Raw genomic sequence first — 17,500 nt, forward strand, 5'->3', positions numbered from 1 at the left:
CGAGCTTTGCTTTTCATGAAAAAAGACCTTTAAGCAAATTTCCTTACCAGGTTCTGAAGCTTTGATTTTCACTGGAGAGGATTCAATTTGATCCATTTCATTTGCTTTATCACTTTCCTTGTACGCCACGGTGAGAGTGTATGTCTTGTCCTTAACCAGATGAGGGAAATAGCCAAAACACAGCTTTGGATCCAGGGAAAGATGTGAGCAGTCAACGTCTATGTCCTGTGGAAGGTTCTCACCAAATGCAGATTTTCTTAGACGGTAAACTGATTTTCCTGTTTGGTCAGCAGAGTATTCACCGTCCAGCATCAGCCATCTGCCTTCGATTATGTCAGCGCCGAGTTGAGTAGCTACCAGTTCACGATCTGGAAAGATATATAGTTATATGGAATGTCTTTGTTAATGGTTATTATGTGTTACACGAAGATTAATATACAATATGGCCGTGAAACTGCGTTGTATGAGGGATATGAATACCGTACTAAGGATTCTTTTTTTTGTAAGTAGAATGATTTTATTCTGATTTACTACCACTTAGGCTCTTCCACCATCCTTGGAAATGTTCTTAGTTCCATTTTCCTAGCCTCCATTCGCCTTCTTAGATTTATTCTTGTAAGTATTTAGTGTTAACTTATGCCTCTTGCAAACACTTACCAATTTTCAATAATACTTTTCATATGCGAGCGTCAGTTGTTCGGATTCTATAAAAAAATACCCCCTCATCTCCCTTGTTTCTCCCTTGTTTTATGTCAGTATGAAAAGGGAACACGACATCATATTATTTTCAGAGCTCATTACGCATTCTTAGTCACTCAGAATATCTCAGCTGACTAATTCTCACATCTTAAACTTCAACACTCCTATCGCATCTAAAAGAATGGTTTCATAAGTTTTATTTATTTTGATTTATGTCATATGCATTTTTTTCTTGTACTATCATACAGTCTCACACAAATATTTCGTAGATAAAACTTAATCCACATTACCTCAGATCTTCCTGTGATAAACCTTTTGTTATTTGTATATGTATGTATGTGTATGTGTGCATGTATGTATGTATGTATGTATGTATGTATGTACATATATGTGTGTATGTATATCCAAAGAAAGGAGCAACTAAGTCAGGAGGGAGTATGTGGATATAGTCATAAAGCCAGGAGGAATAAAGTGCCCGATTGGATGATAAAGCTAAACATTTAAGCATGTTAAAAAAAGATTGCCTGAAACCACACTTGCAAGACACAAAAGGTGATTGGATAGATTGCAAAAGTATGACTAAGAGTGTGAGGCAAAATTGGTGAAGTCTCAGAGGGGAAATTTATGATATACGTATTGAAATAAATTGTTGTAATCGAGACAGTTCCATAAACAAAGAGAAAGGTGAATAAACGTATTGATCTTGGAATGTGTTGGTTAGGCTATGCAGGTAGATGTGATATTTGAAGGGAATGTAATTTTGTGTTCATGGAGTGAGTAGGTATCTAAAGAGTTGGATGCGAAGGAAGAAGGTAGTCAATGTCATTGATATTTGTAAAAAGGTATTTTGAAGACATGATGTTGGCAGGTAAGATGTTACGAAACGGAAATGTTCCAGGAGTTGATGAGATTGCAGGTGGGATGCTGTGATATCGTGTTGATAATATAATTGGGTTACTAACGAAGATGTATATGGTGTGCCTGAATTAGGAAGAAATTTCAAAAAGACTGTTCTGGAAGAATGATGGGTCCTTTGTATACAAGTGTGTTGCCAGATTTTTATTAAGAAAGAAATATAGCAGAACATTGGTAGGGAAGGTCAGATTTTTGCCATGGGATGTTACAAGTTAGAGAATAGGATAAAAACCTGTATATTGGGAATAAGATAAAAACCTTATATTAGATACAAGGGAAAAAAATGCTGCTGTTAAATATGCATTTGGGAGGCTTTAAGGAAGATGTTGCAGTAGATGTAAGTTTATGGGAAACCAGGACAGCAAATATGCTTACATGAGAATAAAAAAAGTAACTGTTCACATGATTTTCGTCGTGTCGCATAATAGGAAGTGATTCTGCTCCGCATTTCAGCATCAATTAAAGTGCCCTCTCTTGGTTGCTTATGCCTTTTTTATTTTATTTTATTTTTTTTTTTTTTACTTGGACCCGTAATATCCGGTAATTGCTATGAATCCTGCAGTAAAGATGCTATAAGGAAATAATGATCATTTTAGAGAAAAACCTTTGGAAATAAAAATAGGTGAAGGAGTGGATGTCAGATGCTTCATAACACCGTGAATTTCATCTACTGCAACATTTTCCTTAAAGTCTGCCAACTGCATATTTGCCAGCTTAATCTTTTGCCCATGTATTCCTTATACATGTTTTGATCTAATTCTTTAACTTGGTCCCCATCACTGTTTTGTTTCCTTTCTTTCTTAATAAAAGCCCAGCTGTATACAAATGACCATCATTCTTGTGAAACAGTCTTTTGAAACTATTTTCCTGGTTCAGACGCACCATACACATCTTGGTCAGTCACCCAGATCTTGGTCAGTTACAGGAGTATGTGACTAGTTCACCTCTTTTAATTACTGAAACTTCAAGAGGGCTGGTACATTGTGGTAGAAATTTACATTATATAAACTAAGGTGAGAGTGCACAAAAAAACATGCAGACAACTGACACATTTATTAACAGCCAAGGAGTGGGAGGAGCTATAACCTTTTTCTTTGAGGGGTTTGGGGAGTATCATTTCTGTCATAGAGAAGGAAGCAAAAGGATACATTAAAAAATCTGCTGATGGATTGATGCTAAGAAGGAAAGAGGGCTTCTCGTTTTGGTACATGTTCTGAGAATTTTGGGTATTAAATCACCTTCAATTGTTTTCGCTTATGGGTGCTAACCAGTCGCTTGAATCTTCCTATGCGAAAATTGTCTATAAATGAGAACCAGTGGTTTAAAATAATCACCTCATAATCATCATAATTCTAATTATTTAACTACCGAGGACAAATCTTCTACATCTAAAACCTCTGCAACTTCAGTAATTCCTTCTGCTTCTTCCCCCCAAAAAATCAGCCGCATCTGCTCTTCCTGATACGTCAGCACCTTCGACACGTGGATTGTCAGCAAACATAGTAACTGTGGCTCCTTTTACAATATTATATGTAGGCCTATATATATATGTGTGTGTGTGCGCCTCTAAGACCTAAGAGGTAAAATGAAAAGTCCGGTACACCCAAGACCAGTGTTACAAAAAAAAATTTATTTTAAAGACTTCTTAGAAATCAACTTGAACCTGCGGATCATCTCAGGTGCCACACCGGCGTTCATCAGTTGACAAGTATGGATTTTGCTTGCCAGAGGAAAACAAAAGAGCAAATCCAGTGTCTTCCAAAGACATTAATATTCTAGTAACAAAAAACGCTTGCGCTATGTTTGCTGAGAACTCCTTCCAAGTAAAAAAAATTAACTCGTGAGATAACCTCTGTCTAGAGCTTCAAGAAATGAAAATAGCCCAAGCCGTTAGCATTTAGACTTTTCATTCACATATGGATGTAGATGAGATTTACCATTTTGCATTCCAGTTAAATTTGCTGAGTGTTTATAGCCCGTTTGCTGTGCTATCTTGGTAAAGCATGTTGTAATGACGAAAATAACAAAAAAATATATATATATAAAATTTAGTGTCAAAATCTTGATACTTGTCATAGGGGTGTTCTTATGTCGCGCGTCCTTCCCGCAATTTTGATTTTATTTCTTTTCAAGGGGAAGATAAGGTATGTACCATATATCCTGTATGTAATAAAGAAGGAATAAAAATGAAACATTAAATAAAATTATGGCAATGGATTAATGTTAAGAAAAGATATTGGCTCTCTTTTGAATGTATATTCCGATAATTTTCTGTGTAAGTTACGTTTTAGTTTCCATGTATGTTCATAATTTGCTTTTTTGTCTATTTTTCTGGTCTTTATGAATCAGAAGTAACTGTTCGCATGGTTTGCATTGTGTCAAGTAATAAAAACCGATTCTGCATTTCGGTGTCAGTTAAAGTTGCTTCATGTCGGTTGCCTATGTCATTTTTCATTTATATTTCTTAGATTCACCCTAATATCCGGATATTGCTATGAATCTTGCTAGTGTCCGTCATGGAAAATGCTATGAGGAAATAATGTTCATTTTAGAGAAAAACGTTTGGAAAAGAATATAGAAGAATGAATGAAAGTCAAAAAGTTTGTGACTCACCGTGGATATCGAAACTGTAAGTTTCCCATGTGTCCAGGTCTGGAGCTGTGCCAGTGGTTTTCTGAATTATTATCAGCTGTAGACCCGTATAGCTCGGGTCCGACCAATCGATGGTACACTTTGCCCCATCGAATTGGTTTAGAGTGCAGAGAACATTTCTTTCAAATGAATTAGATAGTTGGGGTATAAGAATGGCGTCCTGGATTTCTTCAGCATTAAGGAACGACAGCTTGATAGTAGCATTAGGTTTAGGACCATAAGCTAGAACTGCTGAGGAGACAGTTGGATCTGCAATACGAATGTCTACAACTTAGAAAGCTTAAATAACCCTTTAATGGTTGTGACTATAAACAGTTAAATTTATTATATATATATATATATATATATATATATATATATATATATATATATATATATATATATATATATATATATATATATATATATATATATATGTATATATATATACACACACACACACACACACACACACACACACACACACACACACACACACACACACACACAGCAACGGACACCAGAGCCATAACTCCAACTAGCACCACTGTAACTCTTTATCAACGTACAGTTAACTTAATATGACAGTTAATAAGTACGATATTTACACTATATGGAATTTTCAAATAGAGATAAGATTAACATTATGACCATTAAAACAGGAAACTACAGTAAAACCAAACAAGAACAATTATAAAAAAGAGAAGTATGCAAAAGTGAAATAAGACATTACTGCTATACCGCATTCATTTTCTGAACCGGGAATTAAAAAAAAAAAGTTGTGATGATATTGCCTTGTTTCTAGCCAATAAAGCGTAATTTTAGTGGAATATAATGCATCCAAAATACCGATGTCTGCAACCGACTAGGAGGCAGCCAGAATTGAAAAATCTAGTGACTAAGGGTGCCAGTGTCCTCGCTGTGTTCTCGAACTATACTGTTAGGTAGTTACCCTGTACGGAATGACTTGCCCAGATTTTGAGACTCCCTCATCCTAGCTAATCTGATATTTCTGCCCGTTATTAAACAAGATTGGACTCAGGCTGCTGAGATTGAGTTATTGATATCGAAAAAATTACTATTCTGCTTTTGCAAAGTAAGTTATATCTATTTCCTATTGGGAATATGCATTGGACAATATAACACAATTGCTTTTTATGGTATTACCATAAATATCCATGAATGTTAGTAGTATATTAATAATAGTTTTTCATGTTTTGAGTAATGTTTAGGTGGTCATTGATATATAATTTAGAAAGCTGTTTCGTCATGTAGGTGATTAGATAATTCGCTTGATAACCATTTATTCTTCAGCAATGATCTGAAGAATTTCAGTTCTTACGGAGACGACGTAAGCGACGAAGACTGTGCTCTTATGAGGGTCAGGATTAAGTTAACTTTATATTTCAGAGGTGTTAAGTGCTGAAATTTCAACATGAAACTTGTGAAGGCGCGTTTCACAAGTTCTGAAGTTAGGAACCTTTTCTCTACATTCTGAATTTTATTATTCGGAAAGTTTTTAGTTAGGTTTTGTTCTTTTTCAGCAGTGCTTCCTATCTTGCACTGCTGATTAGTTATGTATGCAAGGTAATGAATTTTTTTTTTGTACAATTATGGTTCATATATGCTTGATTGCCATTTAACCTTTTCAATATAATACAAGAAAAGTTTAGTCAGTGGAAGGCCTAAACAGGAACCCATACTCACACAATGTGTTCGCTTGTACAGTAAACATTAAACACAAAAGAGCTCTCTGTTGTTGTTAGAGGTAGAAGTTCTTATAACTTCGACATACTAAAGCCATGTACAAAATATTATAGAAAAAAATTGAAGGCTTGTGCCTACTGTCTCGCTAAGAGGAGTGTATAATATGCTCCTAGCACTCAGAATTAAGTTGATTTTTGGCTGATACTCAGGGTTAATTTCCAATTTGATAATAACACCAGTTTACCCTTTGCTAGACTGCAAAGTTATATACTTACGTTCGTAGCGAGAGAGACGTTTAAATGCTGACTTTAGAAGTGTCATTATAAAAATGTATGAATCTGAAGGATTTTGAACAGACGATCGAAAGTAAAAACGTTATATATATATATATATATATATATATATATATATATATATATATATATATATATATATATATATATATATATATATATATATATATATATATATATATATATATATATATATATATATATATATATATATATATATATATATATATATATATATATATATATATATATATATATATATATATCAAAAGAACAAGTAGGCGACGGCCAGTGGTATACATTAGCGCGAAGGTGGACCATGGAAACGTATTCATCTCTACATAATTCTTTATTTCCAACGTTTCGTAATAAAAAGCTTTATTACATCATCAGGAATCTGTTAAATAATGAATAAAATTACTTTAAAAATTGCTCTTAAAATCAATAAAATCCATAAAATACTTCACAGTTAAAATACAAGATAAAAAAACGAAAAAAAAAAAAAAAAAAAAAAACAAGCAAGCAAAATCAAAGACCGCTAACCAACCTTATAAAAGAAGGCAGAAGACAGAATGCATAAATAAAAAGTTTAACTCAGGTACAGCTGAGTGGAGGAGGTCTGGGTATTTAACTGGGGAACCAGTTGTTTAATAAATAATGATTCCAGGATAGGTAGTTCGTATGCATTAGTTGTTTGACCTATGATACAGAAATCGTTTCTATCAATATATGTTTTACAAATTTTCGAATGGTTTCTTATGCTTGAATGCTCAGGATTGGAGAGCCTACAGCCAGTCCGAAAACTTAATCCCCGATGAGAGTCGATTCTGACCCTCAGTAACCTCCTCGTGGATCCGACATATGTCCCAGAGTTACACTTAGGGCAAGTATACTTATATACCACGTTAGAGGTCAATAGAGGTTTAATCGATCTTTGTATCTGAAAAAAGGAACCAATCGTTAGTGGATTTTAGGAATTAATTTTAGATTAATGGCACCATAATGTTTATGAACAATTTGTGCGAACCTTTGTCGAAAAGAATCATCATGTAAAAATGGAAATTTGGCATAAAAAGCTAATTTTGGTACTGTACAAGGTTTTAAGCGATATTCATGAGTTGTTTGTTAAGGAACATGCGGAGCTTTTTAAAAAACAAGTTCTGTGGGAAGCAATTATTCACAAAATATGACTTTAAACTGAACTCTATTTTTACTCTCCTCCACAGGGCTTTTTTTTATTACATCGAACTGGTAATCCTTCCATCAGGAAATTGGTTTCCTTTCTGCATATTTTGTGAATAATTGCTTCCCACAGAACTTGTTTTTAAAAAGCTCCGGATGTTCCTTAACAAACAACTCATGAATATCGCCAAACCTTGTACAGTACCAAAATTAGTTTTTTTATGCCAAATTTCCATTTTTACATGATGATTCTTTTTCGACAAAGGTTCGTACAAATTGTTCATAAACATTATGGTGCCATTAATCTAAAATTAATTCCTAAAATCCACTAACGATTGGTTCCTTTTTCAGATACAAAGATCGATTAAACCTCTATTGAACTCTAACGTGGTATATAAGTATACTTGCCTAAGTGTAACTCTGGGACATATGTCGGATCCACGAGGAGGTTACTGAGGTCAGAATCGACTCTCATCGGGGATTAAGTTTTCGGACTGGCTGTAGGCTCTCCAATCCTGAGCATTCAAGCATAAGAAACCATTCGAAAATTTGTAAAACATATATTGATAGAAACGATTTCTGTATCATAGGCCAAACAACTAATGCATACGAACTGCCTATCCTGGAATCATTATTTATTAAACAACTGGTTCCCAGTTAAATACCCAGACCTCCTCCACTCAGCTGTACCTGAGTTAAACTTTTTTTATGCATTCTGTCTTCTGCCTTCTTGGTCTAAGGTTGGTTAGCGGTCTTTGATTTTGCTTTTATGTTTTTTTTTTTTTTTTTTTTTTTTTTTTTTTATCTTGTATTTTAACTGTGAAGTATTTTATGGATTTTATTGATTTTAAGAGCAATTTTAAAGTAATTTTATTCATTATTTAACAGATTCCCTGATGATGTAATAAAGCTTTTTATTACGAAACGTTGGAAATAAAGAATTATGTAGAGATGAATACGTTTCATGGTCCACCTTCACGCTATGTGTATGTATATATATATATATATATATATATATATATATATATATATATATATATATATATATATATATATATATATATATATATATATATATATATATATATATATATATATATATATATATATATATATATAGGAACTATTGAACGAAAAAGATGTAAACCTTGGAGAGTTACTTGCTGGCAGATGTGAATTTTGTTGTTGAAGGATTACTAACTTGTAGATATGAATTTAGTTGAAGGATTACTGATTGTCAATTATGATATAAATCTTGAGAAAAATTACTAACTGGTAGAATGGCACATAAAAATCTCGTTTAAGACTTATTGACCGAGAGGTTCAAATTATGTTGACTAGTCACTGACTGGCATACATGAATCTTGTTGGAGAATCCCCGACTGGCAGACATAAGTCTTATTAAAGAATGACCAAACAGCAGATATAAATAATTTAACGATTTATTGACCAAAAAAATATAGGTCCTCCTGAGGAAAGGTTCATTGGCATAGGTAAAATAGTTATTGATAAGAATATTGTTGAAGAATTACTGACTGATAGATATAAATCTAGTTCAAGAATCACGCACTAACTGAAATGAATTACAGACAGAGATATAAAATGAATGAATTACTAACAAACATAAAACTTGCTGACAATGACCAACTGGCAGACTTGAATAGCAGCAGTGTTTCAATAATTGGTCCTTTTAAAGTAACAGAATAAAAGCAAAATAATGATTTGTGTTCTTTCCCATATATTGCATAGACTCAGTTTGTTGGGTTAGTATTGGGAAAGTTTATGTTATATACTCACCATGTTTTGTATCTGTTATTGTATGATCAAGTTTAACATCACAAACTGGAACACCCCCCTTATTGTTGCATGGTATATAATCTGTAGCTTTCGTATTTAAAAATGAGAAGTAACTGAGTTGTTCTCCTGTGACAAGTAGATCAACATTGTTGATCAACATACTTCCCAAACTTCCCACCAGTCTGATTATTGTGCCCTTCAAGGGGTTTCGAGGATCGTCTAAATTCGTTGACCCAACCACTGTGGGGAATTCTGTAATGAGAGATAAATAACAAATATTACATTTAAGATTATGGCAGTTTCCCGTCAGTTGTTACTGGAACTTGTTCGCAGTAATGGTAAAATTGTCTAGTCTTTGAAAACGCAATTTGCAATTATTAAATATTTTTTGAAATTAGAATCTTTGCATTATGCACTGATTGGGGTGGTATTAGAATTAATAACTTAATGGTTAAAAAAAAAAAGATTTGTTGAAAATTTTTCATTTAGACTTAGGTACGTAACCAGTAAAGCTCTTCTGGCTAGCATTTATATATATTATATATATATATATATATATATATATATATATATATATATTATATATATATATATATATATATATATATATATATATATATATATATATTTATATATATATATATATATATATATATATGTGTGTGTGTGTGTGTGTGTGTGTGTGTGTATGTATGTATGTGTATGCGCAAGCCAACCTTGTTTTGTAGCTGCCAGAGTATTATATTTACTTTTAGTGCTTCACAGGTGTTCGTGAAATTAAATTCAGTACGTTCTTTGAAGAAAATGTCAACAAGACACAATGAAATGTATTACGGCGCCATTCACTTGGCGGACACATGGATATATAAATGTTAAGCTTTTGAATGTAGTATTGGAAAATCTATTTGAGACTGTGCCGAAGTATATTTTCGAGTATTTTCTTTAATTGTTAATAGCTCATTTGCCTTTCCTCTTGGAAGCATGTACTAATTCCACCCATCCCAACGAGGGCTGACAATTCATACTACGCCCTGTTGCTTTGACGTTTGGTATTGGTAGAGTATACAAAACTGTACACAGCTGTCCCTTTTTTAATCCAACACCACATTCAGATTGCCGTTATTTCTTCTGCAAGGCAAGATATATCGGGAACCTTTTATTCTGTCTCTCTAACGAAAATTTAGCTGGCATTGGACGTGAGTTGTCGTTCTCACTCTGGTTGCCTCGAAGGCATCAGTCGTAATGGCAGGAAGCTGTCTGAGCCAAATATGGCATTTTATTTTGATGCTTAATTCATTTGGTTCAAAACTAATATCCTGTATTTTCTCAAGTGACAGTTAAAGTTCTAATCCATCCTACCTGAGCTGGATTGGGCTGGTGGCTTAAATTGGTGAGGCGATTTTCCTCTCATATCGATCCCTTTTTTCTTTGCAATTAATGCATAGATTTTATCTCGTTTTGCACAAGAAATTTATCTGCTGATCCTTTAAGTTTAAATATATATAAAACAGTTCACAGACAGGGGGCAAACTCAGTGGTTTTTATAAGGTAGAGGGTGTATGGCAGATGTGTTTATTGTGAAATAGTTAAGTCTAAACAAAGACACACATAGTTTATACGCATAGGAGAAAACAGGCAGGGATAGGTGTAACTTCTTTATAAGCGTAATGTAATGTTTTCTTGCTTGGTTAAGGGGAAAATCAGATTTCCATGCAGTAACTTTCAGTTGCATGATGTTTGTTGTTTTCTAACTTTTTTTTTTTAGTGTTATTGATGTTTCTAAATTGCTACAGGACACAGCCAGTTTCTCAGCAAACCCTTAAGTAAAGAACACTTTGAAACTAAAGAAGGAAATTTTGAAATCGGTCTTCAGGAATACATACAAGAGAGGAACTCTCCTCCCACTTCTCGTGTGTGGGTAGGCGTGCGGACGCGTGCGTATGTCGAGTGTAGACTTTATTGTGAATAACAATAGCTTTCTTGGACACGTTCACAGATTAAGTCCTGTCGTCTTCAGCTCCCTGGTAATCCAATAGCCTAACCACATTGCACTGACTAGCTTCATTTACTTAATAGTCTCGATACCCTTCACAAATCTTCATTTTCATTTATAAGAATATGATCTGGGACCACCACAAACTTTCCCGAATTTGAATTCTTGAAGGTTCTGGGTCGCTCGACTCACATCCACAATGAATGAATGATTTTGAGTTATCTGGCATCGTGACAACTGGAACTGCCGATATCAATTAAATGAACAACATAGCTACTATAAAAACAATAAACAGATAAAAAAATGACTGAAATATTATATTTTTGGGAGGAGACCAGCATCTATAATAAATCTAAAAATGCCACTGGCATCGTCCACAAGATGTAACTTTGAAATATTACGGCATACTTGCGAATCGCCTACGACTCTTGCTGCGAACTTTGCTGAACTCATGCCTGCCGAAGCGGCACCTTGTACCCATGGCATCTAACAGTTTGTCGAGGATGATCTAAATCTTTTCAGCCAAACTCTTCCAGTAGTGGTAGTTTACCAAACAATGATTTAATGTTGTGTTACACTAGTGAAAATGCGCTTTTATCATTAGAAAATCAATGCTAATCATGCAGATGTAAAAGAACGGCAAGAAAATAATCAATTTGGGAAAGATGTACGAAGCATTCCAAAAAATCCACTTTAGATCGCTAGGAACAAGGGTCAAGGGGAAAACTCAAGTTTGAATCTAAAAATTAAGCATGATTACTAACGCGTACCGTCTAATTTATTTCTGTCAAAATTGCACAAAGAAAGACATATTCCATAATGGTAGTCGGAAACACACTAGAAAAAGCTAGTTAACCTCTCCTTTTACATATGATGTCACTCTTGGGCCTGAAAATTCAACTGATTCGTAGAGATGGAAAACAGGCACCTCATCTCGAAGGCCATTGATGATTAACTAGCATAAGGCAAGTGTCTCGATAAGCGGCATTGCTTGGCAGCTTAGCATGAACAAAGCAATTTCATATATATAAATACGACGAAGAAGAGAGACGAAAGTATATCGCTTACAAGTACACGATCCCGTTCCATTAGGCCTACTGGTCTCCAAGGTCAACGGATCATAACTTGCCTGGCTTAAACCACCTAACAACTTAAGTTGTGATCGAGAGAGGAAATAAGCTTCTAGTTGATGTTCTAACCATTCACAAACAGAATACTGAAAGAGAGAGAGAGAGAGAGAGGGTTGGGGTGGGGTGTCCGTTTGACGAGTTGTCTGGCTACCTAAGACAAAATATATAGATAATTTTCTCTATTGTACACTAATTAAAATCTAGTTATTTTGTATCAAGCGTTTGACTTAAAGTTCCAGAAAGAATAAGTTTAAATTAATCACAGAAGCTATAGTGACTAAATAATTCACCAGAACGCATTTCATGAAAATTGTACATAGTTTTCTTTTTCAAATAACATTTGAAGTAAATAATTTCGTATTGTTTCAAAGGCTACGTTTATAAATGTCACACAGAAGAAGATACAGTTGTTATAGTTGGAAATGCTGCTAGCCATGGAGATATCATAGTTATGTCCTTTAAATTAATAACGTATTACTACAATATCAGAATAGAACTAAATATATGGTTGAAAAGGAAAGTGTGGGAATTCGTCAAATACATCAACAGTGATAGCGTTTGAGAGGCTAGTTCCTCATTGGATGGGTCGATTTCGTTCTCGGCTAGCACTCTGCTGGGCCCGCGTTCAAGCCTCCGGCCGGCCAATGAACAATTAGAGGAATTTATTTCTGGTGATAGAAATTCATTTCTCGCTATAATGTGGTTCGGATTCCACAATAAGCTGTAGGTCCCGTTGCTAGGTAACCAATTGGTTCTGAGCCACGTAAAATAAGTCTTGTCCTTCGGGTCAGCCCTAGGAGAGCTGTTAATCAGCTCAGTGGTCTGGTTAAACTAAGATATACTTAACTTTTGAGTGGCTTCATGAGTTCAGTAAAACTTGTCAAGTAGTACTGTTATAGGCTGGTTTCAGGTAGTACTTTAATAGGCTGTTTTCCGAAAGATTCGAGTTTTGATCAAATTTTTGGGTGAGCTGACCTTCCTGAATGTTCGAAAACATTTCCTGTGCCTGCCTTCGCTTTAGCTTCCTATAACAAAATGCATTTTTCATTTTATTGTGGTTATATTTGGTATGTGGCTAACATCCCATAACAATGACTAATTATTCCTTTTAGCCAGAAGGAGGCGACAGAAATTACCGACGCTCAACGCGGAGATCAATTCGAGAATGGACAGGGATGTGGAGGGAACATGTACAATATTTGATTCTGCCGTATTTTCTAAAAGGAAAATAAATACTTTTAAGATTGAGAGAGAGTGAGAGAGGGACGGTGAAATTTTTGCATTTCCAGTAATGACCTTTACTGCATAAATTGTCATTTACTGAAAGAGATAGATTGCTTGACTGGTTAAGTTATCATTTATTGACAGAGATAGATTGATGGATTGAAAATTATCATTTATTGATAAAAACAGATTGATGGACTGTGTAAATTATCATTTATTAATTGCGATATACACATAGACTGTAAAATATCATTTATTGTTAGAGATAGGATGGTGGACTGTGTAAATTATCATTTATCGATAGCGATAGATTGACGGACTGTGTAAATTGTCATTTATTTGAGAATTATATTGATGGCTAGATGTGGAGAGAGACGGGGAGTTCCATTATGAAGAGGTAAGCAAGCGCAGTAACCAAAAGTAAATAATATAAAAATGTTAGATATTTTCTCAAGAGAAAGAAGGAAAAAAGAATTATTAAAATTTTACACAATTAATCCGTGACGAATTGTCAGTTATTGTTTATATGAGAGAGAGAGAGAGAAGAGAGAGAGAGAGAGAGAGAGAGAGAGAGAGAGAGCCCGAATCAACCTGCTAGGAGGCATACAACCCTAGACATTTGAAATGATATCGAAAGCGATTAAGTGGATACTTACAGTACAAAGTGGTAAGGGCTGTGACCAAAGAAAATGGGCACTGCTCTTGCAGAACTTACCACCGAGTAATTGGGTGACTGCATTTTATATATACAAAGGCCCTGAATATGTTTTCAAGAACAGGGCTGTTCATGATATGACTAGTGATACCAGAAAGTTGATTCAGCCTGGAGAGGACAGAACTTTAAAAGAAAAAAAAAATCGTCAGTGCTCACTTTCAGTAAACTCGTAATTTTATCCATGATTTTTGACGGAAATGAAGTTATTATATAAGTGTTCCATCGTGTTGCCTGGCCTGAATTACAAATGCTGTCATGTGATTTGAATTCATGCGCCTCAAACATGGATATGGAGGTAAATCAGGTTTCATCGTGATAAGTACCCTTGCTCATCAAGCTCAATGTTCTTCCAAAATGAGTCACAATTTATTGCTCTCTCTTCAATTGCAGTATCATCAGTAAACCATGTTTTGGGTGTTGAGTTCCTCTTGGCACGTGAAATAAGCCTCAGCATATCACATATCTTACTCAGTGAACATTCATAAGGTCTACATGTGTTATTTGGGCATGGAATTTATAAAATTTTCCTTACTTGACTAACTGAGGTCATGAAATAAAAGAAGTCTGTGCTAGTGTCCAGACCATAACTTGAAGGGAACAGATATTTTCACAATATTCAGGGATAGTTTCTTGTTATTGGTTGAGCAAGTTTTTGTCTTATATTTACTGGACTGTTGAGAGCCTTTTTACCATCACCAGCTTCAAAAGACAACTGTTACCAGATATCAGAACTGCTCCATTTGACATGAAACAAGATCTTATCACATCCTTAATCTGTAATCCTTCGTGTTACGGAAGAATGAGGTACATTTGATATGAGGAACTTGTTGCATGTCAGTGTTCACAATTCTCTAGCATTTGTATATAGTGTGCGATTTATCCTATTTTTCTACATGAAAGTGATCGATTGGGTATTATTTACTACCCTGTCATTGATGTTTATTTTTTGTATCATTGGTATTATCACTATGCGTCTATTGGAGATCTTGTAAAATTTCGCTGATTTTCTATTGCCATGTACTTGTCGTCCGGGAAATATGCTTAGCTGTTTATCATTTGCCTCATCATGATGAGGCATCCTCTAGTACTTAAAACATTATAGTGTTTCTCAAGAAGGACTTTTGATAAGATTGTTCTTTATTTTAATGAATGAATAATTCACCTTGAATCTGGGCTGAGCCAATTAATGTGCCAATGTTCATGAACCTTCACAGAGGTTTTCCGAATTTGGAGCAAGGCTTCGTTACGGATTGATTATTGGAAGAATGGAAATAGGCTATATTGGCGACTAATTTTTAGTGGGAATAATTTTATTGCTTGCCTATTTCTGTGTTTGAGTGTTGTGTTTTTGTTTGAATGAAAAATGATACTTTAGAATGTTATAAATGGGTGCTGTGGATTACGGCACCAAAAAACGTTAATCTCACAGATTCGTATTATTATCAAGTATATTTTTTCTGTTAAGCAAAGGATAGTTCGGCTCTTTGAAAACAATTATGCAAATTAATTATTTTAGAAAAGGCATTTTTAGCAACATTAAAGCTATCCTTGAATTACGAAACAATTTTAGATTACACTACTTTTTGTTGAAGGTGTTTTGATGGCGGATGCTTATTCAAAATGATGTTACAAGGACTTACTTGGGAATGGTGTCAGATCTGCTATGGCGGAGGCTATGTCATCGTAGCTTTCGTTTTTTACCGTTATAAAGAAATTCGCATTTTTTCCAAAATAGTTTGTGAAGTCGGCTGCAAAGGTTGGAGTTTGGACGTGGGATGCATCTTGTGCTTCGATTGGGCTTTCTGTTTCTCCTTCTACACTCACCTCAAGGAAAAGCTTTATTTTATCATTGTTTGGAAGTGGAGATAAGGTGAACATGAATTCGTCTAAAGATGGGGTTTCTGCACTTCCCTTGAAGATTCTGTCAATTCTTTCAATTGTCTGTTCCACTGCAAGAGATCAGATAACATTAGTAAAGATTTTGAAAATTTGTGTTCTTTTGTGCATAGAAAATATGTAAATATCTGGTAATTGTTTGTTTACAAGATAACTTAAATGTCGCGTATAGCTATAGTATTCAGCTGAGTAATCGATTGTTTGAGTTGTGGCTATTAAAACGCGCCACAACATCTGTAATCGATTTTCACTTTTATTTCTATCAGCGTGGATTACCGTAATTTGATGTCATATATGGCGGATCCCCACTCCTACCCCATCCCCCCCTCCAAAAAAAATGGTCCCCGTTCTCATACTCAAAGGATGAGGTATCAGGTGGGCCTATTATTAACTTAGATAGATGTAGCTGATTATAGTTACTCATGTGGTTGTCTACCTTATCTAACTGCGTAGAGCAGTTGTATCATTTACTTGAATTGTTTTCACATAAACTATTATTATTATTATTATTATTATTATTATTATTATTATTATTATTATTATTATTATTATTATTATTATTATTATTATTCAAGGGCCATTATGAATTATGGGTACATCAGAATTGTTAATTTTATAACCTCACTAATTTGGCATCGGTTTCAGATTTCCCGGGTCACTGCATATGGTTTTGGTTGCACTAGATCAGTTTTCCCACACGCACACACACTATATATACAGTATATGTGTGTGTGTGTCTGTGTGCGCACACACCCCAACTGTTTTCTGGCGTTAATTAGATTTAATGCTACTTGGAAAATTTGCCATCCGTTTCAGATTTCCCGGGCCACTGCATATGGTTTTGTTGCACTAGATCAGTTTTCCCACACACACACACACACACACACACACACACACACACACACACACACACACACACACACACACACATATATATGTGTGTGTGTGTCTGTGCGCACACGCCCTCAACTGTTTTCTGGCGTTAATTAGAATTAATGCTACTTCGAAAATCCAATCACTTGATCAGTCCATTCTCTCCATAGGCCCGTACTTCTCTTGATGTATGCTAGCCTTTCAGTATACTTCTGTTCCTCACGGTTTCAAAATATTTTTATTCGATTTAAGAGCTTTAAACTTATTTTCTCATTGATAGTAAATGTCTTCACTACTCTTCTGTAAAGGAGACTAGGCTCAACAATTCCTTCATGCATCCCAAGATTTGTTCCAGTGCACTTCTTGTGCAAGCCCGTAGAGATGTTGTTACCTTCCTTCTGCTTAATAAGTGTTCAGCTTCCTCTTGTTCTACAATCATTAACTG

At 34.7% G+C, this 17,500-nt stretch overlaps 2 protein-coding genes across 3 annotated transcripts in view; one reads left to right on the forward strand and one right to left on the reverse strand.

Moving 5' to 3' along the window:
• Window positions 1–17,500, forward strand: part of LOC136832625 (zinc finger protein 665-like) — a 184,673-nt gene that overhangs the window by 74,484 nt on the left and 92,689 nt on the right. The gene's annotated exons all lie outside the window — the stretch shown is intronic.
• The window catches only part of LOC136832623 (uncharacterized), a 43,424-nt gene that overhangs the window by 4,796 nt on the left and 21,128 nt on the right, over window positions 1–17,500 (reverse strand). Inside the window, exons 3-6 of the mRNA XM_067093870.1 lie at window positions 15,927–16,235; window positions 9,225–9,476; window positions 4,228–4,515; window positions 48–368 (exon numbers count right to left, since the gene is read on the reverse strand). Of these exons, the coding sequence (XP_066949971.1) occupies window positions 48–368; window positions 4,228–4,515; window positions 9,225–9,476; window positions 15,927–16,235 (1,170 nt within the window). The remainder of the gene's footprint in view (window positions 1–47; window positions 369–4,227; window positions 4,516–9,224; window positions 9,477–15,926; window positions 16,236–17,500) is intronic.

The sequence above is a fragment of the Macrobrachium rosenbergii genome, chromosome 50 (assembly GCF_040412425.1).
Source record: "Macrobrachium rosenbergii isolate ZJJX-2024 chromosome 50, ASM4041242v1, whole genome shotgun sequence".
Taxonomy (NCBI): Eukaryota; Metazoa; Arthropoda; class Malacostraca; order Decapoda; family Palaemonidae; genus Macrobrachium; species Macrobrachium rosenbergii.